A 23,440-nucleotide genomic window follows, 5' to 3' on the forward strand; every position below is an offset into this window, starting at 1 on the left:
CCTCAGCGGTGGGGGCAGCTGAGCCAGGGGTCAGACTTGGAAGTAGGGTGGGGGGGAGGCCAGGAGGGGCGGGGTCAGCCGGGATTGGAAGGGGAGACCGCAGCGTGGGCGGCTGGCGGACCAGGAGGGAGGAAAGAGAAACCGAGAGGGGAGGAAGACAGAAGGGGAATCTGAGCGAGAGGAGGAAACGTCGGTGGGGAGAGAGAGAGAGAGAGAGAGAGGAAGAGCTTGAGGGTGAGGGAGAGAGAGGGGGAGAGGACGAGATGGAAACCTGAGGAAGAGAGACTCTGTAAGTCGGAGCGAAAAAGATCTGGAACAGAAACAGAAAGCCTGGAAGGGAAAGTGTTGGGTGGGGGGCGGGGGAGAGAATGAGGGAGAGGGAAACTGGAAGAGACGGATTAGAGACAGAGAGACAAGGCGAGGCCAGAGACAGAGACGCTCTGCAAGAAAGGGAAGAGTGACCAGAAGAGAGGAGAGACAAAAAGCAAAAAGCGTGTGAATGAGCAGGTGAGAAGGAGACAGGTCTGAGAGGTAGCCCCCCTTCCCAGTCAGAAAAGGAGGGACACTGCAGCTGGGGGTCCCAGCACTCACACGGCCCTCTTGCCCCGCCCTTGGGACCCCAGAGCTGGTAAGTTCCCTGGCTGGCCTGGGAGGGGCGGCCTGGGTGTGCATTCCTGGCGTCCCAGAGCTTGGCAGGGATGGCTTGGGGGTGCGTGTGGGAGGGCAGGAGACAGGTAGCTGGGGGCGGCCGGGAAGAGGCAGGGAGGGAATGGGGGCTCTCTGAGCACAGAGAGGGTCACATTCCTGGCTACAGTGCAGGGGGCAAGAATAAAGGAGCCCCTATTCTCTGTCTTGGGCTGCAGACAGCTGCCCCCTCCCCGCAGCTGCCAGTGCCGCCCACCTCTCTTGGCATCACTCTCGGTATGCAGTCTGGGGCCAGGGCCTCCCCCAGCCCCCCAGTTCCCAGACAACAGGCTCTTTCTCCTCAGCCTCCTCCGACCTGCGAGCCCCTGACCCTGTCTCTGTCCCCAGCCGGGTCAGCTGCAGAGACAGGCACACAGCCCCTTTCTTTCTCTCCCCAAGCCCTTGATGGAGGAGGGCAGACCTCGGAGCAGCCTCAGCCTGGCCAGCAGCGCCTCCACCATCTCCTCCCTGGGCAGCCTGAGCACCAAGGTTCGAACTTCTTGGAAGGGCTGGGGAGGAGGGCGGGGCTCCGGGCTGCCCCCTTCTCCTGTGTTCCCAGCCCTGGGTTCCGTGCCAACCCAGGGGATTCCCATCATTAAGGGCAAAGATACTTAGCGATGGGCTCTGCCACACCTAGTAAGGTCCCAAATTGCCCATCAGCCCCAGCTAGGAATTCAGAGACACTTCCAGCTGTCCCCACCCCTTGTATTTTCCTAATTCAACCAGAGTAACAATCCCATTGGACTCTGGTTGCTAAGATAAGGTTACTCTCCAACCATGAAGCTCCTTCCAGGAACTCAGGCTGTGGCTACCCTTGACTGGGACTGAGAACTCCCTCTTACCTCTAGCCATCCTACCAAGTTCTGAAATCTGATAAGGAAAGACCTTCCTCTGATGATAAGGCCCCAAGAGGCCTGCAACACTTGTGTCACCAATCGTCGCCCCAGCCCAAAGTTCAGTGACAACACTAGTTTCCTTGTCCTCTGCCACTCTCTTTACTCATTTCCAGCTTCCCCAGTTCAGAATCTAGAGATTCAATCCCAACCTTGGTCAGCGCCTTCCGCAAGGAAGGGCTTCCTGTGGGACTGGGGCTGTGGATGCCTGAGACACCTGCGTGGATGGGAGAGGGGACTCCGTCTACTGGGGCAGGGGGAGCTTGGAGCCATCTCTTTGCCCTGGACATGGCTGCTCAGGGAAGTCACTCCCTGGCACTGGGGCATCCTTCCCTTCAGCTGCCCCATCCATCACCAGGAACTTGGCATGGAAGTTTTTCCTGGTTCTGGGGGACCTCCTAGCCAGTATTTCCAATTCCGATCCCAAAGACTGCACTACATCTCCGGCTCTAGTGGTCAAGGGCATCCTCTCCTTGGCAGTAGACCCTTGACACCCCAATTCCTCCCCCATCAACCAGTAGCTTCTTCCTTTCCTCCAAACATCTCTGTCTGCCCATTCAAAGTGTCTGTCAGCTCTGTACCACGCACCTCCCGTTCTGATCTCAAAATCCAGCACCTTCCTTGGCTTGGTGTCTGAGGGTGGCCGGGCGAGGGCCTTGGGTTGCCTGCACCCAAACGCATCCTGTTCATTTCTGTCCTCCTTCTCTCCTCAGAAGCCTACCCGGGCAGTAAGCAAGGTGCACGCCTTCGGGAAGAGAGGCAATGCACTCCGAAGGGATCCCAACCTTCCAGTGCACATCCGAGGCTGGCTTCATAAGCAGGTGGAGTGAGCACGAGAAGGGAAGGGACACTGACTGACGCTGGGCCCCTGGCTGTCCACTGTTTCTCTCCTTCCCAGTCTCCAAACGCGTTTCGTTTTTCCTAACGCGGCTTCTCCCCTTTTCCTGTCCTTGTTCCCTGCACCCGTTCATTCATTCAGTGACCACTTCCTGAATTTTTATAACATGCCACGCCCAAATAAGACAAACAGATGTCTCTAGTACGTTCAAGAGGGGTGGGGCAGGGATGGATACTACACTAGCATATTTCAGATTGTAGGAATTGCTCTGAAGAAATAACGCAGGAGGCTATGCGCAAAAGTGGCAGAGGGATGAGGGCACCCTTTGACTCTTGATCAGGGAAGTCTCCGAGGTGACATTTAAGCTGAGAACTAAGTGACAAGAAGGAGCCCATCATGCTAAGAGTCGGGGAGCGGAGGGGATCTGAGAGCGGAAGGCCATATGGCAGGCCAAAGCTTGGTGTTTGGAGCAAGCCAAGGGTCGAGATAGGAGGGATGGCAGGGCAGTGGTTCGCAATGAGTCCCTGTTAGGAACTTGCTGGAAATCCCTGCTAGATCTACTGACTCGGGAGCTCTGGGATTGGGAACCAGGAATCTGTATTTTAATAAGCACGCCTAGTGATTCTTTTTTTTTTTTTTAAAGATTTTATTTATTTATTTGACAGAGATAGAGACAGCCAGCGAGAGGGGGGACACAAGCGGGAGTGGGAGAGGAAGAAGCAGGCTCATAGCAGAGGAGCCTGATGTGGGGGCTCGATCCCATAACGCTGGGATCACGCCCTGAGCTGAAGGCAGACGCCCAACCACTGTGCCACCCAGGCGCCCCACGCCTAGTGATTCTTATGCAGACCTAGGTTTGAGATTTCCTGCAAGCCAGTAAAAGAGGGGAAGGAATTTGAGATTTATTCTCAGTGTGACGATAGGCTCTGTTTTGAGCAAGGGACACCCACCATCTGACATAATTGAAAAAGATCCTGCTGGCTTCTGTAGGAATGGATTGAAGAGGAGAGGGGCACAAGGTTGGAGATGGAGTCGTTTCGGCAGAGGAAATGGGGAGATGCAGGATTCAGGTTAGGGCTCCCAGTGCCACCTTCCTGGCCTCTCTCTGTGTCTCAGACTCCGGAATAATCTGACCAAAAGTCTGAGTCTATAAAATCCCGGCCCATGGGTTATACAGTAGCTCGCTCCAACCTTCCGGTAATTTCTCAATCCCCAATTCACAGATGAGAAAACACGAGTGTCCTAGCCAGGAAATGACTAGTCTAATGGCATAGTTCGAGAGGGGTGGAGCTAGGAGCCCAACTCAGGTCTGACTGTGTCCAGAATCTATGTGAGCTCAGCCGGTACACTCTGGCTTCCAGTTCTCCAGCTCAATCTATTGCAGCAAACGTGTCTGTTCCTCTCCTCCTTCTGGGTTTCTCTGTCTCCGGGTGTCACTGTCTTCATTTCCACGTTTCTTCTCCCCACACCCCCTCTACTCAGGCCTCCCCTCCCACTCTGTTTCCGCAGGACAGCTCCGGGCTCCGGCTCTGGAAACGCCGCTGGTTTGTCCTCTCCGGCCATTGCCTCTTCTATTACAAGGGTCAGTGCCCTCCCTGGCACGGGGTGGATGGGCCCCCCTCCCACCCTCTTTTTCCCTTAGCTTCTTGGCTTCCAGATCCCTGTGCGATCCCTGACCCCAGCCCCTCTTTTGCAGACAGCCGCGAGGAGAGCGTCCTGGGCAGCGTCCTGCTCCCTAGCTACAGTATCAGACCAGATGGGCCAGGAGCCCCCCGAGGGCGGCGCTTCACCTTCACCGTGAGTCCGCCCACCGCCCCCCTCTCCGTGGGCACTAAAGCGCTAAGCCATGGGGGCAGCCGTGGAAACATCCGTTATTGGAGATAAAAAGCCTTGACCAGAGTTCATGGCATCCTCCTTTTTAGATGGCCCGGGCGTCCGGGTCCCCAGCTCTCTCTCCCCGCAGGCCGAGCACCCAGGCATGAGGACCTACGTTCTGGCCGCTGACACTCTGGAGGACTTGCGGGGCTGGCTGAGGGCGCTGGGCCGGGCCTCGCGCGCGGAGGGAGATGATTGGTGAGTTTAGGTCATGGCCACGCCCCTGACCTGTACCTCCAATCCAAGTCCATCTAATTATTCCCCAGCCCCTCCCCTTTAGGCCTTGCCTCTTCAACGTCCAATCATACGTCTTCTAGCTAAGGAGGCTCCGCCCTTTGGGCTCCACCTCCAGGGAACTTCATGTCTTCCAATCAGCATAAAGTCTTTCTCTTCTAGGCTCCGCCCACCACATTGTTCAGCCCCCTTCATCAATATTGCACACTCTCTGATTAGCTCCCTCAGAAGTCTCCGCCTCAGAGGCTGCCACTGAAGTAACGTCAAATATGAAAAGAAAGGCTTTAGGCTGACTCCGTCCCGGCCTTCCCCAAGTTTCAGTCTGGAGACTCACAGTCCGGGGCATTGGGTCCAGCGACCCCGATGGACCTTGTAGCCCTGCACTAGTCACTTCCACACCCAGGGTTTTCCCATCTGCAAAGCGCGAACAATGATTTATAGTGCACCACTTACCCTTTATTCTGTGTAGGTTCCCGTGCGCTCATCTGTGAAATGGGATTAAGGGCTGTTGCGAAGTACAAAGGAGTGATGTCTTTTTCTGTGCCCACTCCTTAGTGGGCGACCCAGGTCACCCGCACGTCCCCAGCCTGGAGAGGGCCCTGGCGGTCCCGGTGGTCCCCCGGAGGTGAGCAGAGGGGGAGAGAGACACGGCTTAGAGTCACCAGAGGTGGCTCGGCTCTCCAGAGGTCGTGGACGACCCGGGCTGTTCACTCCCAGCCCCACAGCCGACCTCCAGTCTGGACCTCGGATCCGGAGGACCAGGAGCCCGGAGTGAGTTGAGGAAGTCTGGGACAAGAAGTTTCCAGAGGGCAGAGTGTCAGAGGAAAAGCTATGTTGGGGGCATGGCCTAAGAGAAGGGTGGGAACTGTGGCTGATTCTGGTATGGCTTAGTTCTCTCTCCCTTGAGCGGATGTGAGTTGCTGGAGTTCTTGTGGGGTCAGAACCCATAGGGGGAAGTCCTAAGGAGGAGATGCCACAAAGGGGGAAATTATTCAGGATCAGGCTAATAGAGAGGGGTTCTACTTTAGAGGGACAGTGAGACACACTGAAAGGGGACGTGTACATGAGGCTGAGGGTGGGTAGTGGGGTGAAGGGGCTCTAGTTCACCGAGTTCTCCTATCCTCTCTGCCCAACAGCCTATTCACACCGTTCTCTCGCCCTCCCTCACCTCTGAGCCTCCCCCGGCCTCATTCTGCTCCTGCACGCAGACCCCCTCCATCCTCCAGTGACACAGCACCTCTTGCCAGACCCCATACCCCTTTGAGTCGCATCGACGTCCGGCCTCCCCTGGATTGGGGCCCTCAGCGCCAAACACTCTCCAGGCCCCCCACTCCTCGTCGAGGAGCCTCCTCTGAGCCTGGGGGAGGAAGGCCCCCCAGGAGTCCCCAGCACTGGAGTCAGGAGGCCAGAACACAGGTGGGCAGTGAGTTTATGGGGAGGGGGACTACATTTCCCATATGGCTGTGGTCTGTCTTTCCAGGCAGGTCTGCAGGCCATGGCCTCCTGGGCATCATGGGGATTGTGGTTCAACATAATCACATCTGAGTTCAGATATGAGGGGGAAAGTGGATTTCATCTCCCATCAGTCTGCATGGCTGTCTTTTCAGGCCAGTCTCTGGCCATTACGCCAGAGATACTGGCCATTACGCCAGAATACTGTCCTCCAAGACAATGCTGGGAGAGGTAGTGTGGATTGCACCTGTCTTGTGTCTCCAGTTTATCTTTCCAAGATGGTCACCTGCTATTTCCTCTGAGCATCATGGAATTGTAGCCTAGAATATCCACAGATAACCACAAATGTGAAAGTGAGAGTAGATTGCAACTTCTATTGACCTCTGGGGCAGTTTTGCCAGGCTCGTCCATTTATTATCATCCTGTGTCCCCACAGTGGCACAAAGCTGGAGAACAGGTAGTTGAGGAAGTTGTGGGGGCCCAGTTCTGAACCTCAAAGAGTCTCCTAGGTCACATCAATTCTGGACGCACCCACTCTAATATTTGTTACTAAAACATGCCAATTTCTAAACATCTCTATTTCAATATTCCTCCCAGGCCCCCTCTGGCTCCTCCACATATCTCCAACTACCCCCGAGAGCTCCTGGGACACGGGCTTCCATGGTTTTATTGGTAGGTGTCCTGGGGCACCTCGAATCTGCCAGAGCCCCCTTCCTTGCTTTCTTTGCTATGGAGAATGTCATCTCCTGGACTAGGGTGCCTAGAGAAGAGTGGCTATTTCAAGGTCCCTTGACCGATGCTTCTGTTAGTTTCCTAGGGCTGCCACAAACTGGGTAGCAGACATATAGAATATCTCTCCATTCATTCATATCATCTTCTATTTATTTATTTATTTTATTATTTATTTTTTTAAAGATTTTATTTATTTATTTGACAGAGAGAGACAGCCAGCGAGAGAGGGAACACAAGCAGGGGGAGTGGGAGAGGAAGAAGCAGGCTTCTAGCGGAGGAGCCTGATGTGGGGCTCGATCCCAGAACGCCGGGATCATGCCCTGAGCCGAAGGCAGACGCTTAATGACTGTGCCACCCAGGCGCCCCTCTTCTATTTATTTTTTTAAAAATTTTTTCAATAGAGATCTCATATGCTCTTAGTTAAGGTAACTCCTAAATTCCTGATAGTTTTTAAAGCTATTTTAATGGTTTCTTCTTTTTTTTTTTAATTATATTTTCTAGCTATGGATGGTGTAGAAATAGGCTATTGATGTTTGGAACTTCATCTTTTACCTGGCACCCTTGCTGAATTCTCTTATTTATTTATTTATTTATTTGTTTGTTTGTTTATTTATTTATTTAAGTAATCTCTACACCCAACGTGGGGCTCAAACTCAAGACCCCCAAGAACAAGAGGCACATGCTCCACTGACTAAGCCAGCCAGGCACCCTGAATTCTCTTGTTCTTTTTTGTTTTTTTTTAAGATTTTATTTATTTCTTTGAGCAAGACAGAGACAGACAGCAAGCAGGAGCAGGTGGGAGGGACAGAGAGAGAAGCAGACTCCCCGCTGAGCAGGGAGCCCACCATGGGCTCCCAGAACCCTGGGATCATGACCTGAGCCGAAGGCAGATGCTTAACCCACTGAGCCACCCAGGCGCCCTGAATTCTCTTATTCTAATCTTTGATTTCGTTGGTTTCTTTGAGTCGATGAGCATATCATTCCTATCCTTACACTTCTATTTGTTTTCTTTTTCTTTTCTTATAGCATAGGTTAAGATCTCTAATACAGTGTTAAACTCTAACAGTAGTAGTGAGCATCCTTATTTTATTTTCAGTTGTAAAAGAAATGTCTAAATATTCTCCACTAATTATAACATTACTGAAACTTTTTGGTAACAGAGTCCATTGCATCTTCCTAAAGCCAAGAATCTGACAGGTGGTCTACTGAGGTTTGCTAAATCTTGGAACAAAGCTAATAAGGGGGTGCCTGGGTGGCTGAATCAGTTAAGCATCCAACTCTTGATCGCAGCTCAGGTCTCTTTCAGGGTCATGAGTTGAAGCCCCAGGTTGGGCTCCGTGTCAGCGTCAAGCCTACATTTAAAAAAAGGGGAGGGGCGCTAATAAGGAGAAGGGGGTCTGTCAAGAGAAACAGGGCTTGACTGAGCACTGAGCTACAATAAAGATCTGTCTGTCCATGTGACCCCTGGCTTTTCTCCTCCTCCGCAGCCAGGTCCCCCCCTTGACTCAACTTTTCACCAAAGCTTGGAGACAGATGTAAGTTCTCTGTGGTCTAAACCCTGCGAAATACTCAGAGTTGGGGAGAATGCTTTAGATGGGGGTGGGGGTGGGGGGTGGCAGGGAGGACAGGGGAAAAGCCAGGTCTGGTCCATAAGGAGCTCCTGTTCTCCTTTCTCCAGACTTTGTTGACCAAATTGTGTGGGCAGGACCGGCTCCTGAGAAGGCTGCAGGAGGAGATAGACCAGAGGCAGGAGGAGAAGGTATGAGGCTCTGAGATGGAGAAGGACACTTGGCCTCTCCCTTCCTGCTCCCCAGGATGCCCAAGGATTTGGAAGGACACCTTTTCTCTCTCCCTGGGGCTGAATGTGGATTCAGAAGTCTAACCACCTTCCTTCTTGGTGCAGGAGCAGCTAGAAGCGGCCTTGGAGTTGACCAGACAGCAGCTGGGCCAAACAACCAGGGAGGCTGGCGCTCCAGGGAGGGCGTGGGGGCGCCAGCGCCTCCTGCAGGACCGACTGGTCAGTGTGAGGGCTACTCTTTGTCACCTGACTCAGGTGAGCATCTGGGAAGGGGCGTGCTCTCCCAGGAGGACTACACAGGTGGTTTGTGAAGGGGCCCTGCCGCAGAGGCTCATGGGAAGTTTGTTCTTGAGAATTCTGTTCCCCCCAAGTTTTTTGTTGTTGTAGTTGTTAGGGGGTTGAGGGGCAGTGGGAGAGGGAGGGAGAAAATCTTAAGCAGGCTCCACGCCGAGCCCGGAGCTGGACCTGGGGCTCCATCTCACCACCCTGAGATCGTGACCTGAGCCAGTATCAAGAGTCGGGCGCTTCACTGACTGAGCCACCCAGGCTCCCTCCCTCCTCCTCTACCTCTCCCCAAGTTTTGAATCAGTCACTTTGACAGTCTTAGAGGGCGAGGGACAAGCAGCCAAGAAACAGCAGACTTAATTTTGTAGTTTGAGAGGGTGAATTTGATATGGGCTTCCTAGCTTTGAATCTCAGCTCCTGCTCGCGCTCAGAGTAGCTGTGTCACCTTAGAGAAGTTACTTAACCCCTCTGGGCCATAGATGCCTCTGATGTAAACTTGAAATGATAAAAAGTATTTACTTCCTGGAGTCATTGTTAGAATTTCATAAATACATACATATTTATACATAACATACATAAACGAATGAATATTTAACACTTATATAATACAATAAATATTTTATATATGTATATATCTTATATGTAGCATATAAATATATACATTTATATATAAATATAAATCATATAAATATCATCTCAATATATAGCTTATAAATGTTTAACAGGTGCCTGGTATATGGTAAGAAATGTTAGCTATAATTATTATCTGTAAAACGGAAACATTGATAATACTTACCTCATTAGAATTAAATGAGCACTAAGGACAGTGGCTGGTACATGGCAGGTACCTAATCAATGTTACCTGCTATGATGATGGCGATGGTGACGCTTCCCCGGGGGCACGTGGGGGTTGTGATCGTGACTGTCCTAAGAACTTACTGGATCTATAGAGTCTGCTACCCTAGAGGACTTCAGAGATCATCAGAGAATTTTGGGAAATCTGTTATTTGTCTACACTAGCAGCTTATTGGGATAGTAGGTTCCATATAGACTCTGGGGATTCTAGTAGTCTGAGCGAAGAGGCTCTTGGGAATTGTAGTCCATATAACGCTCAGAGCACCAGCGACCAGGCTTCTCTTCCTCATGGTCAGCTGGGGAAAAAATGGAGTGGGGGAAGATCTGGTGGGTGGGCATACTAACCCCGTGTCTCCATCTTTTTGGGACCTGAGGAGCGAGAGCGGGTTTGGGACGCATACAGCAGCCTGGAACAGGAGCTGGGCACCTTGAGGGAGACCCTGGAGTACCTGCTGCACCTTGGTTCCCCCCAGGTATGTCCCCCAAACTCCACCCTTTCCACCATCTTCCCCTGGAAATCCTTTGGGCATGTAAGCCCCTCCCACTTCATTTCAAACCCCTCCCCCCACGTCCTTTCCTTTCATTTTAAACACTTCCTTTCATTCTAAACCCTTCATTTTAAGACCTGCCTCGGGTTCAGACCCACTCTGCCCTCTGGTTCTAAATCTCTCTTCTAATTTTGAAGCTCTGTCTTCCAGTTCAAAGCCCCACCCTTCAGCCTTGTCCCCATCTTGCCTCCTGACTTTTGCTGTTATATTTATCCTCTGTAATTTGTAGGTCTAAATCTAATCCCTTGGTTCCAGCTCCACTTCTGAGGTATAAGCCCCCTTGCTTAGCTTCAGATTCACTTCTTCATTCTCTTTTTTTTTTTTTTTTAAGATTTTATTTTTAAGTAACCTCTAAACCCAAGGTGGGGCTCGAACCTGCAACCCAGAGATCAAGAGTCACATGCTACACTGGCTGAGTCAGGCGCCCCTCCCCCCACTTCTTCAATCTAGGCCTAATAGTGGAGTTTCTAAATCCTATGCCTTTAGTTTAAAATGTTGACTTCCTTTTTTGTAAGATCTATTTATTTTAGAGAGAGTGAGGGAGGGGCAGCGGGAGAGGGAGAGGGGGAGAGAGTCTTAAGCAGACTCTGGGCTGAGTACAGAGCCTGATGCAGGGCTCGATCTCATGACCCTGATCACGACCTGAGCCAAAATCAAGAGTCAGACGCTCAACCGACTGTGCCACGAAGGAACCCTTTAAATGTTAATTTCTAGGGGTGCCTGTGTGGCTTAGTCAATTAAGTGCCTGACTCTTGATCTCAGATCTTGAGAGGTCTTGATCTCAGGGTCGTGGGTTCAAGCCCACAAAATGAAATAAACAAACCATTGACTTCTAGTATTAAATACATACTCACAGTTTTAAGCTCTGCTCTCTTCATGTTAAACGTGTTCCCCTTCTTCCTAAAATCCACTCCTCAACGCTAATCCCCCATCTATTGGTGTTAAATATCTCTCAGCACCAGCAATATATGAAAAGAACCAAATTAGGTTTATTACAGGAATGCAAAGTTAATTTAACACTTGAAAATCAGTCCATGTATTTCACTACATTTTTTTTAAAAAGGAGAAAAGCCACATGATCATCTCAATAAATTCAGGAAAAACACTTGACTAAATTTAACATCCATTAATGATAAAAGCTCTCAGCAAAATAGGAATAGAAGGGAACTTCCTTAATCTGATAACAAACACATCTATAACTAACCTACAGCAAACATAGTTGGCAGTGAAATATTGAGAACTTTCTGCCTTATAGCTGGAATAAGACAAGGGTGCTGCTACTACCAGTTCTAGTTAACATTGTACCAGGGGTCCTAGACAGTACAAGTCTAGGAAATAAAGGTATAAGGACCAGAGAAGAAGTAAATCTATTTTTTATTTACAGATGACACATGATTGTATAAATGTAGAAAATTCAAAATAATCTCCAGATAAGCTGTTAGAATAAACAACATCAAGGTCACTGAATGCAAGGATAATATGCAAAAATCAATTATCTTCTTGAGATATTTGGGCATTTAAGCCCCAGAGAATAAATATTTATAATCAATAGTGTTTGTAATTGGCATAAACAAATTAAATATCCAGGAAGAAATCTAATGAAAGATATACAAGACATCTATTCTGAAAGCCACAAAATGTCATTGAGAGAACTTAAAGAAGACCTAGATAAATGGAGAGATATACCATGCTCATGGATAGGAAAGATACATAATGTAAAGATGTAGTCTTCCCAAATTGATTTACAATCCCAATACAAATCTGGGAGGTTTCTATGTAGAGATTGACAAGTTGACTCTAAATTGTATCTGGAAGTGCAAAAGACTAAAAGTAGCCAAGGCAACCTCCAAGAACAAAGACAAGTAAATGTCAAGTCTGATTGTAAAGCTACGGTTAATAAGACAGTGTAGTTAAGACAAATGGACCAAAGGAATAGAATAGGGTATTCAGAAACAGACTCACATATTTATATGCTCATATATAACAGAGGTCACACTGCAGAGCAGATTAGAAAAGACAGTGTTTATGGTAAATGGTGGTGGGTCAATGGGATATCCATATGGAAATGGATATCCACAAGTATAACCTCCCCATGCATACATAATTCATTTATGACTCCATAAATATAGCCTCACTGATTTCAGATCCAACCTTAACCCTCCTGGCATTTTCCCGCCTTTGAGTAACAGATTTCTTTCCTTCTCCCAGGACAGAGCATCTGCTCAGCAGCAGTTATGGATGGTAGAAGACACGCTGGCAGGTCTTGGGGGCCCCCAGAAACCACCCCCCAACATTGAACCTGACTCCCCATCCCCCGCACTCCAAGGCGAGGAGTCATCAGAGAGGGAGGTGAGACTCACAAGCCTCTCTCCCCACGCCCAGCTTCCTGTCCCATCTGCCCTGGGCCCAACTCTTCACCTACTCAACCTTTTTCTCTCTCCCTTTCTTTCTCTCAGCTAACCAACCACAAGCAAGTAGCCTAAGCTCCAGAAGCCTTTGTTTCTTTGCTTGTTATATTGTGATCATAGTCCAGTGGGATGTTGGAGCCAGCTCCCAACACCTCCCAAGAGCCACTTGTGTGCATTCCGTCTCAAGTCCGTATTCAATGATGTCATGTTGGTAGCTTGAAATTGACCATGGGGGGAGTATTTGCACCACAGAGATTGGCCAACGTGACAAACCAGGGCTGTTTTCTCCCAGAGAGACATTTATGCAACATTTATGGGACATCGCTGATCATCACTCTCAACGTGTAGGGTTCTAGAAAAAGGAGAGATGATGATAAGAAAGTGTCTGACACGGAGTAGGCCCTCAGGAAGCAGGAGCCACTGTTGTCATAGCTGGGTCAGAGCTGCTGTGTGCCTTGGCCATCAGATCACATATTCAAGAGACCTGGGTTCAGATCCCAGCTCTGCCATCTTTGTGATACCAGTTGTCGACTTCCTTCTTGGAGCCTTGGCTTCTCTGTATGTTAAATAGGGATAATAAGTGCCTCTTTGTAGGTTTATGGAGGGGATTCAATGAGATAATGCAAGTAAATTTCTTCTTAAAGCACCAGATGCACAATCATTATAGAACCTTGCACTTACAATGCCTCACCATGTGAGGGTGCTGTTCTAAGTGCCTTACATGAATGTATTCAATCTTCATATCAAAGATGAAATATGGCCCAGAGAGGTAAAGTAACTTGCCTAGGGTCACACAGCTCATAAATGGCAGAGCTGAGATTTGAAACCAGACTGGTTTCAATCTTCACTCCTATTCATGCTGCGTCTCGGTTGCCGAGTGCCTGAAAAATAGTTAGAATGACGATGGTAGGGGCGCCTGGGTGGCACAGTGGTTAAGTGTCTGCCTTCGGCTCAGGGTGTGATCCCGGCGTTACGGGATTGAGCCCCACATCAGGCTCCTCCGCTATGAGCCTGCTTCTTCCTCTCCCATTCCCCCTGCTTGTGTTCCCTCTCTCACTGGCTGTCTCTATCTCTGTCGAATAAATAAATAAAATCTTAAAAAAAAAAAAAAAAAGAATGACGATGGTAAGCATTATTCTCTTTTCCTGACCCATCTAGAGCCTGCCCGAGTCCTTGGAATTGAGCTCATCCCGGTCCCCTGAGGCTGACTGGGGGCGGCCCCCCGGGGGCGACAGAGACCTCTCCAGCCCTCGCTCAGGTGAGCGTCCTGGGCTGTATGGGACTTGCTTGGCATTCCCTGCCCTCACCAAATCCTGTTCTGCCCTCCCAGGTCTTGGATCTCCAAGGGTCTCCCGGGCTTCCAGCCCCGAGAGTCGCCGCCTGGCTTCCCCACAGCCAGGAACCAAGGTAGGCGGTCCATCCCCGCGTCCTCAGGTCCATCTGGAACCCTTTAAACTGACCACCACCCACTCTGGGCAAACAGCTGGGAGAAAGGAGTTCTGACATCACACCCCAGAGTAGAGAGAGTGAGATTTGTTGAGCGCTGGGATTGAATTTTGTCTCTGCCACTTCTAAGCTATGTAACTTCGGGTCAGTTATGAAACTGCTCTGCCTGCAAGCGCTTACCTGCAAAATAGCTCACCAGCTCCTAGCAGCTCCCCCCGCCCCCAGAGCTGATGGGAGGAGTCAAACTGGATTCCAAACTAAGGTTGAAAATAGTGCAGGGGCGCCTGGGGGGCTCAGTCAGTTAAGCAACTGCCTTGGCTCAGCTTGTGATCCCAGGGTCTTGGAATCCAGCCCTGGTCTGCTCCCCATCTCCCTCTGCCCCTCCCCCTGCTCCTGCTGTCTCTCTCTCTCAAATAAATAAAATCTTTAAAAAAAGAAAAAGAAAATAGTACTTAGATGTAGTAAGGACTTCATTCATTCATTTGACAAATATTTATGAAATATTTGGGGGCGCCTGGGTAGCACAGTGGGTTGAGCACCCCACTCTTGGTTTTGGCTCAGGTCGTGATCTCAGGGTCGTGAGATCGAGCCCCAAGTCAGGCTCTGCGCTCATCACGGAGTCAGCTTGAGTTTCTCCCTCTCCCCTGCCCCTCCCGCTCGTGCTCTTTCTCTCTCTCAAATAAATAAATCTTAAAGATATATATATATCCTCATGGCTGTCCAATAAGGTAGCCAGTAGCCACGTGGGACTATTTGAATTAAAATGAATTAAAATGAAGTGTAATTTAAGAATCATTTGCACCTAAGCATTTCGGGTGCTTAGGGGCTACCCGTGGCCAGTGGCTCTCTTGTGGGACAGAGCAGATAGGGAACATTGCCACCATCACAGAAAGTTCTGTTGCCTAGAGCTGTTTGGGCGCTGAGGGCACAAACGTGAACAAGACAAGAGAAAAAAAATCCTTCCCTAATGAATCCGACGTTCTAGTGGGAAGAGGCAGATAATAATCAATTTGCTATACATTATTTTATGTTGCGAGTGCTAAAGAAATAAGCACAGAACACAGCCACGGTGAGGAGGTTAGGGATGCCAGAGGAAGGGGTGCAATAGTAAATGGCCTGGTCTGGGGAGGCCTCAGGGTAAGGGGATGTTTGTGCAGCCACCTGACGGGGGTGAGGGAGCGAGCCTTGGGTGGAAGAGCTTTAATGGCAAAGGGAACGGCCTTTGCAGAGGTTCTGCGGTGAGGTGGCGGGAGTGGGTCTGGCGTGTTGCAGGAGCCCCTAGAAAGTCAATGTGGCTGGAACCGAGTAAGCGAGCGAGGGGCAGAGGGGTGGAGAGGAGAGGAGAGATGGTACTGGGGGTGGACCGTGCTGGAGCTTGAGGTCCAAGGAGAGCCGGGAGCCGCGGAGGGTTCTGAGCGGCCGTAAGCGGGAGCCGGCGCCCTCTGCCGGCCATGCGGGGAACAAACTGCGGGGCGAGCACTGAGGCAGGGGACCCAGAGAGGAGAGTCAGGGCTGGAGAGAACCGTAATTCCCACTAGAATTAGAAGAACGGGAGATGTTGAGAGGAGGTAGATTCTAGTTATACCGATCTTCAAACTTTATCCAAAACCCTGGGGACGAGATATAATTCAAAATGCAAAAATTTGCAGATTCTAGGGGCACCTGGATGGCTCAGTCGGTTAAGCGTCTGTCTTTGGCTCAGGTCATGATCCCAGGGTCTTGGGATCGACTTGGGCTCCTTGCTCAGCGGGGAGCCTGCTTCTCCCTCTCCCGCTCCCCCTGCTTATGCTCCCTCTCTGTCAAATAAATAAATTAAAAAAAAAAAAACATGATTAGGCAAAAACTTTGCAGATTCTAGGCTGGTAATAGGATGCATATATATACTGTGTCTTATATAAAAGCCCCAGTGACGTCTGGCATAGCGCCCTTAATCAGACACATTACATTCCTCTAGCAATACGTATGAATATTCATACTTAAACGGGATTCAGCTTATAAATGACGTCTCAATTTAAATTTGTGGTTTTTAAAAATAGAACAATGAAGAACTAAATGATCGATTGAGTCAGTGGAATAAAAATAGATTATAAATATCATGCACTTTTTATTTCCTTTTTTAAAATTTTTATTTATTTATTTATTTTATTTGAGAGAGAGTACATGTGAGCGGGGGCGGGGGTGGGGAGGAACAGAGGGGTGGGAGAGGGACAAGCGGATACCCCACTGAGCATGGAGCCCAATGCAGGGCTCGATCTCATGACCCTGAGATCATGACCTGAGCCACCTAGATGCCCCTGGGAGGTCTCGTTTTAATTGAGCAAACCAGTTGGAATCTCTTGGTCCCTGATAAGCATACACTGTTGAAGGTCAGCAATGAACTATAGTATAAGGGGCCGAGGGCAGGACCTCCCCAAGGCAGGCCACTTCCTCACGAAGATTATTCTGAGCTGAAGGCAGTTGAGACCCTACGGGCTCAAGAGAAACTTTTGCCTCTCCCTTAACTACATAGAAGAATGTAGATTGGGGGTCTTTCCCAGAGGAAAGGTTGTTAGCTGGGATAAATGTTTTCTGAGTGACCAATCTGCAGGGCAGGGCAACCATTGAATTCCTAAACATCTACCCTGGGAAGTGCTTTCCTTTCTCCTGAAGTCCCAGACCCCTGCCCTCTTTCCTTGGTTCAGAATGACGCACAGAAACTCATGTGCCCGACCGCCTTTGGAATTTCCACGTCCGTGTCGATTCCCCGGGTGGATGCTATTAAACCCGAATTTCTTGGCTTCATATTATCTTGTGTCAATTACATGCTTGGTCCGGCTGGAAGGACCCTTGAAGGGGACAGGAATTCTTGCTCCCTGATGAATGATCATTCATTTCCCCTTTTCTTCTGTGGCAAGTTATTTCCCTGTGCCCCAACGTCTTCAACATCATTGAGGTAGTCCTCTTGAATCTCTGAATGTCACAGTGATGAATGCCCACCTGGCGAGTCACTGAGTCACTGCCAGGGTCCAGCGGGGGCTTTCTAGGTGCACCTGACCACCGTGGGCAGAAATAACAAGGTTGGGGCGCCTGGGTGGCACAGCGGTTAAGCGTCTGCCTTTGGCTCAGGGCGTGATCCCGGTGTTAAGGGATCGAGCCCCACGTCAGGCTCCTCTGCTATGAGCCTGCTTCTTCCTCTCCCACTCCCCCTGCTTGTGTTCCCTCTCTCGCTGGCTGTCTCTATCTCTGTCAAATAAACAAATAAAATCTTTAAAAAAAAAAATAAAATAAAATAAAATAAAATCTTTAAAAAAAAAAAAAAAGAAATAACAAGGTTGGGCATCTTCTTCTCAGCAGACCCCAGATCTGATTGCTTGAGGACTTTGGGACAAGGAGGTCCTGTACTTTTCACCTGCAGGGCCATTTAATTTTATTTATTATTATTTTTTTAAGTTTTTTTAAATGATTTTTTAGTTATTTATTTGAGACAGAGAACAGTGCCAGCGAGAGAGAACATGAATGAGGGAAGGGACAGAGGGAGAGGGAGAAGCAGGCTCCCCGCTAAGCAGAGAGCCTGATGCGGGACTCGATCCCAGGACTCTGGGATCATGACCTTAGCTGAAGGCAGACACTTAACTGACTGAGCCACCCAGAAGCCCCACTTTTTTTTTTTTTTTTGTAATCTCCATACCCAACGTGGGGCTAGAACTCACGACCCCAAGATCAAGTCTTGCCCGCTCTTCCGACTGAGCCAGCCGGGGCAGCGCCTGCTATAGGGTCATTTTAAACATTCTTGGAGCCCTAAGCCCTGTGCTCCCATTTGCCTGTGAGCTCTTGGAAGGGACTGATTTCTGTTGCTTCTTTTTTTTTTTTTTTTAAAGATTTTATTTATTCGACAGAGATAGAGACAGCCAGCGAGAGAGGGAACACAAGCAGGGGGAGTGGGAGAGGAAGAAGCAGGCTCATAGCAGAGGAGCCTGATGTGGGGCTCGATCCCACAATGCCGGGATCACGCCCTGAGCCGAAGGCAGACGCTTAACCGCTGTGCCACCCAGGCGCCCCGATTTCTGTTGCTTCTTTTTGCTGTAACCCATGGCGCTCTTTGGCAGGACCATTCTGATGCCCAGAAAGAAGACATAAGCAGATGACCAATCCAAGCAGCATGTCAGGAGGGCCAAGGAGCTGAAGCTTCTCCCCTGAGCTTTGAGGGGTGGTGGCTGCAAAGAAACCTTCCTTTATTTGCTCAGCATGCATCTCCCAAGGCCTGGTAGGGGCCGGGCCCTGTGGGAGGTATTAGGGGTCCAGCCACGAATTAGACCTGATGCTCCTGTCTGATGGGAGAGAGATACTAATCCAATCCTATGTATCCAACAGGGATAAAACGCAAAGCACTGGGAAGCCTTTTAAAGGATAGGGAAGTCGGGGTGCCTGTGACTCTTGATCTCGGGGTTATGAGTTCGAGCCCCTGTTGGGCATACAGATTACTTAAAAATTAAAAAAAAATTTTTTTTTTTTTAACAATTGGGAAGCTGAGTCTGGATGAGTAAAAAAAAGGTGTGGGCCATGCAGAAAATGGTCCTCCAATCAAAGGATGGAGGCTATGTGTGCAACAGCATGGAGGTGATCCCGACAGAGGCCGCTGGTCTGTGTTGGAGGCAAAGCTAAATTTATGACTTGCTTAAGACAGACCTATTCTTGTAAGATACAGTCTCCCCAAGCAAAGCAGGGGGAGAGCTGATGTCCTATAGCAGGGAGTTCAGAAATTGCTGGATTCTGGAGGCACGAGTGTTTAAGACTGGGAGCTTCGGCTCAGGTCCTGATCCCCAGCTCCTGGGATTGAGCCCAGCGGCGGGATCCCTGCTCAGCGGGGAGTCTGCTTCTCCATCTCCGGCTCCCAGCTGCCACAGCTGTGTGTCCGTCGCTGCTGGGCTGATTTGCAGAACCCAGGGGCCGTCCCTGACTGGTTGCCTTTCGGCCGCCTGGTTGAGGTGCCCCTGCCGTTGCTCGATCGAACATTTAAGAGCATGTCTGGTGCTTCCTTATTATCGCGGATACAAAACAGTCCGTCAGTCTTTTCCGAGGAGGAGAGGAACTTTGTGGTTCTCAGTGGGGTGCGTGCAGGACGTGGGTCATCGGGGCTGCTGAGAACAAGGCTGAACCAACCACGTGGTTCTGGGAGCTGCGGCTGTTTGCAGCTCCGCGGTTGTGTCTGTCATGAGTTCCAAGGATTTCAGAGCTGAGCAAGGACAATGATATGACCGGGGAGGCAGTAGAAGTAACACACATGGGCCGTATGGGGTCCATAGTTTGGCCAGTGGGAGGAGTCCCTCACACATGCCAGAGGTCACTGCCTGGATGCCAAAGCCCAGAAGCTTCTATGGCGAGCCTCTGGGTCAGGGAGCTCCAAAGGGCAGCTGCCACTTGGGGTCTTTATAGCTTCAAGTTTATCTTATCTGTGGCTAGCAGAGGGGGGACACTGTTTCTTGCAGTGCTCAAAGCAGGCAGGCTGTAAATGCCTACAGTTATCTGCCTACTCGGGCTGTGTTTCAAACAAGTGGATGTGTGAACCTTGGAATTTGGTGATGGCCGGCGTGGGGCCATCATTTTTACAGCAGGTGGACATGTGACTCACGATGGCCCAGATCAGAGCAAACCAGAGTAAACAACAGTGTTTGGCCCTACACTAGGCAGCTGCTCCAAGCCGGCTCCCTAGAATCTTCTAGTTAGAGGCTGCAGCTAAGGGTTCTCTTCCCCCTGGTTTTGTTTGTTGAGACAACAGATGGATTGTCTTAGGGTCAGAGGCTAGGAGTCCAAAACCATGCTCCTTCGGAAGGCACCCAGGAAGGGTCTGTTCCCAGGCATCTGATGGTCCCTTGACTGGTGGCCCCAGGAACCCCAGGAGCCCCAGGAACTCCAGGTGTCCCCTGGCAGTCTTGCTGTATGCGTCTATGTCCGCATGGCCCCCCTTTCCCAAAGGATGACACATGTCTGCAGCCGGAGAGGTCTGTCAGCCTGGTTCCTGCCCGAATGACAACCTTCCTGCATTTCGTCCGCAGTCTGTCCCCTTCAGTTCAGGCTGGTGGCATTTCTGCAGAGCTAATTTCCTGGATCCACGCGTCACATGCCTAATCTCTCAGCAAACAGGGTGTCTAGCCACGCCCTTGGGATTCTCTCCAGAGTTCTGGTTTTGTTTGAGTAGGTTTTTTTTTTTTTTATTCTTTGATTTATCTCTGTCCTCTTGCATCTTAAGTTCTTAAGGCTGGAGGTCCATGATAGAGGTGTCAGTGGGGCCGTGTTCCCTCTGAAGGTGCCGGGGAAGGATCTGTTTCAGGCCTCCATCCTAGCTTCTGGAAGGTTCTTGGCTTGTGGCCGCCCACTCCACTTCTCCCATGGCGTTGTCCCTGTGTGTGTCATCCATCTGGTTTCGGGAGCAAGACAGAGTTCACAAAGCCCTTTCGGAGGCCAACCCAAAGGGATCCTCTTGACAATTTAGTTAATGCGTCTCATTCCTCCTTTTGTTGCATCTAAGCTGACTCAGAATTGTTTTTCATCACAAGGAACCCAGAGTTGACAACCCGGTTCCTGACTACCAGTGCGAGGAAGCTGGGCTTGCTCAGGACGTGTGAATGTTTGTTAGGCTGTGGCTTTGGATTCGAACAGGGCAGCTGATGGAAATGAGGCCAGAGAGGGGGGTAGGGCCCCAAACACCTTTGTCCTGAGGGCGCTTGGAGGCGTGGGAGGCCGGCCTCAGCTCTGGCTGCAGCAAGATCCCTCTGAGTCTAAGGGTGAACTTACTGGAAAGGGCCAGACTGGAGGCCGAGGGGTTCAGGGAAGAGGAAAAGAGGAGGCCCAAGGCTGGGGCCTCGAGGTGTTCTTCATCTCCCCAGGCCCCCCTTGCCCGGCCTCGGATGAGTGCTCAGGAGCAGATGGAGAGAATTCGCAGAAACCAGGAGTTTGGACGGCCTCTCCCTCGCCCGGCCTCCCCCCGGCTTCTCACTCTGGGGAGGACACTGTCCCCAGCCAGACGCCAGCCTGACACAGAACCAAGGGTGAAGGGAACAGAGGGTGCAAGGTGGGGCGGTGGGGCGCTCCTAGTTCGAGCCTCAGTTTCCCCCTCTGTAAAATGGGGATTTCCCTACCTCTTTACCCAGAGCTGGGTTTCCACGTTCACCCCAACCTGTACCTGGGTTGATGGCTCCCCTAGGTGGTTGGGGGTAGGGGAGGCAGAGAACTTTTCACTTCACCAGTGTTTCTCCTTCAGGATGGGGGTCAGAGGTCTGGACTGTGGGCCCAGCTTTTTTTTTTTTTTTTTTTTTTTTTTTTTTTTTTTTTTTAGTTACTATGTGTCATCAAAGGGGGAAACAACGAGCAAGTAAGGAAATGATCATATTCATACTGTCGCAATGGGGACAGCATTCCAGATATGAAGATAAGAGTGTCTCGGCCGATGGTTCCATCTGAGACTTTTCTAGGGAGTAATTAGACAAGTCACAGGTCGGGTGATTTTATAGCTGGGATTATTTTTGTCATCAGGAGGCATCTCAGTCAGCTGAACCCCAAATGTTTAACTCTGTGTCTAGTTAGTTTTAGGGGGACGAGCAGTTCAGCTAATTCCCGATGAGCCCAAAACTGTGAATTTGGAGGGCCTCTTCCTGGCCTTGTCATAGGTAAATAAGGGGGTGATCATCTGTCAGTCCCCTGTAGGTCATATGAAGGAAAAGAAGTGGTAAGCCACGCCAAAGGATGTGTGTTGGGGGGTGAGGGGTGGATTTTCTTAACTCTTGCTGTTTTGCAGGAATGCATGTAAAGTTAAACACTGTCTCTGGGGCAATTTCATTCCCTCTCTGAGCCCCCTTCATTTCACCCTCAAAATGAGAACGTGGGGACTTCCAGGTGAGGAGGAATTTTAACGCCCCAATTCCTTTGCAGCCTGTCCAGGGACACTCAGGAGCCCCCAAATGGCTCAGAAGCTCTGGATCCTGGAGCAGGTAAAGAACTGGAAAGTGGGGCAAGAAGCAGGAAATCAATTTGCCTACGGGAAGGCATTATTATTGCTGTCTTTTGAGTAGTAAAGTACAGACCACAGAACCTTTAAGAGATGCTTGACTTCCTGGGGCATCAGAAAGCACCTAGATCCACATGAGAACTGCAGTTCCCCAAACTGCAGAACTGGGTGGATGTCAGGGAAAGCGGGTGAAATTCAGGGAGGACTAGACTACAAATCCCACAACACAAGCAGGCCTTTATGAGGTCCATGCCCTGTTTAAAGTCCTTTAGGGACGAGGGCTAGGGACTACAACTCCCAGAAGGACGCACGTGGCACTGCGGTACTGGCTAATTGTAGACTGCCCCAAATCTCTCTCTCTTTTTTTTCTAGTCCAAGGAATACCACCCCTTATTTGCCGACAGCCGAAGGGCACCGGGAGCGAGTCCTCAGCCTCTCTCAAGCCCTGGCCACTGAGGCGTCGCAGTGGCACAGAATGATGACAGGTGAGGAGGGGCTGGGGAACTTGGCTCCTGAGTTTTGGGGAAGATGGAACCAGAGCCTGGAATCCTTGGTTCTGGTCGGGGCGGGGGGGGGAGGGTGTCTGAGAACTGCTGGGATCCTATGTCTGGATGGGGAGAGGGCCCTAGAGGGTTTGGGAGTTGCTGATCCCAGGCAGGAGGGGACAGGGGTCAAGACTCCTGGGTCTGGGGGTGGCGGTGGGGGACCAGACCTGTGGGTCTGAGGGAGGAGGGGACTGGGAGCTCGACTCCTGGGTCTGGGAGGAAAGGCCTGGGGGTCCGGACTCCTGTGTCCCAAAGTTTGCCATTCTCACTGTCCACTCCTGCTGTCCAGGTGGAAACTTAGACTCCGGAGGAGAGCCTCTTCCCCCTGCGCCACCGCCTCCGTCAGATCCCACCCCCCAGGTGACCTCGCCCCCAAGATCTCCAGTGGCTAATTCCCGCTCCGCCGGGTTCTCCCGCGGAGGTAGTGGGCGCGGCGCAGACCCCGCCTCCTGGGAGCCCACGTGGGAATCCGGGACCGCCCCTCCCGCCCTGACCCAAGAGGAGGGGGCGTGGCCTCTGCGAGTCACGCTGCTGCAGTCCAGCTTCTGATCCGCCCGAGCACCACAGCCAATCGGAGCGTGAGGGCGTGGCCCGGGGATACCGCCCCGCGATCTGGAGCCACTCAGGGCGCCTGGGGGCGTGGACTGGCCCCCTCGGTGTCCTGGGGAGGAAGACGTTTCTACGGCCAAAGTTTGGTTTTCCCAGCACTTGCCCAAATTCGGATTAAAACTTTGAACTTTCAGTCAATAGCTTTCTCTCTGTTTGGGGTTGTGACGCTGGGGTCTCTTCGGGGCAGAGCTGGAGTCGTGGACTCCTTTATCCTGAGGGTCTGGAACCTGTGGGTCTGGAGAAGGAGGGAGCTGGGG

At 50.7% G+C, this 23,440-nt stretch overlaps 1 protein-coding gene across 9 annotated transcripts; it reads left to right on the forward strand.

The window, feature by feature from the left end:
- Positions 1–168: 168 nt before the first annotated feature.
- Positions 169–23,437, forward strand: PLEKHA4 (pleckstrin homology domain containing A4). 9 transcript variants are annotated; one of them, XM_019798224.2, is made up of 21 exons: positions 169–628; positions 1,084–1,173; positions 2,291–2,398; positions 3,925–3,997; positions 4,112–4,212; positions 4,379–4,488; positions 5,080–5,295; positions 5,661–5,940; positions 6,574–6,648; positions 8,196–8,243; positions 8,387–8,467; positions 8,612–8,761; positions 10,021–10,119; positions 12,403–12,543; positions 13,761–13,860; positions 13,933–14,009; positions 20,912–21,096; positions 21,361–21,396; positions 21,954–22,012; positions 22,402–22,514; positions 22,864–23,004. In XM_019798224.2, exons 2-20 carry the CDS (start codon positions 1,090–1,092, stop codon positions 22,506–22,508), a joined length of 2,130 nt encoding a protein of 709 aa, XP_019653783.1. In that variant the 5' UTR covers positions 169–628; positions 1,084–1,089; the 3' UTR covers positions 22,509–22,514; positions 22,864–23,004. The 9 variants fall into 9 exon arrangements, with proteins under 9 accessions (XP_019653783.1, XP_011221543.1, XP_034493650.1 ...); XM_034637759.1 differs by having other exon boundaries at positions 171–628; positions 20,912–21,073; positions 22,864–23,437; XM_019798219.2 differs by having other exon boundaries at positions 171–507; positions 20,912–21,073; positions 22,864–23,437.
- The last annotated feature ends 3 nt before the right edge of the window (positions 23,438–23,440 follow it).

This window comes from Ailuropoda melanoleuca, chromosome 12, assembly GCF_002007445.2.
Source record: "Ailuropoda melanoleuca isolate Jingjing chromosome 12, ASM200744v2, whole genome shotgun sequence".
NCBI lineage: Eukaryota > Metazoa > Chordata > Mammalia > Carnivora > Ursidae > Ailuropoda > Ailuropoda melanoleuca.

Excerpts from the sequence above, each read along its gene's own strand:
- PLEKHA4 (XM_034637759.1), top strand. The coding sequence starts at position 1,090 with ATGGAGGAGGGCAGACCTCGGAGCAGCCTCAGCCTGGCCAGCAGCGCC. Across the intron at positions 2,399-3,924 it reads GAGGCTGGCTTCATAAGCAG|GACAGCTCCGGGCTCCGGCT; the intron begins GTGGAGTGAGCA and ends CTGTTTCCGCAG. Across the intron at positions 8,762-10,020 it reads CTCTTTGTCACCTGACTCAG|GAGCGAGAGCGGGTTTGGGA; the intron begins GTGAGCATCTGG and ends TTGGGACCTGAG.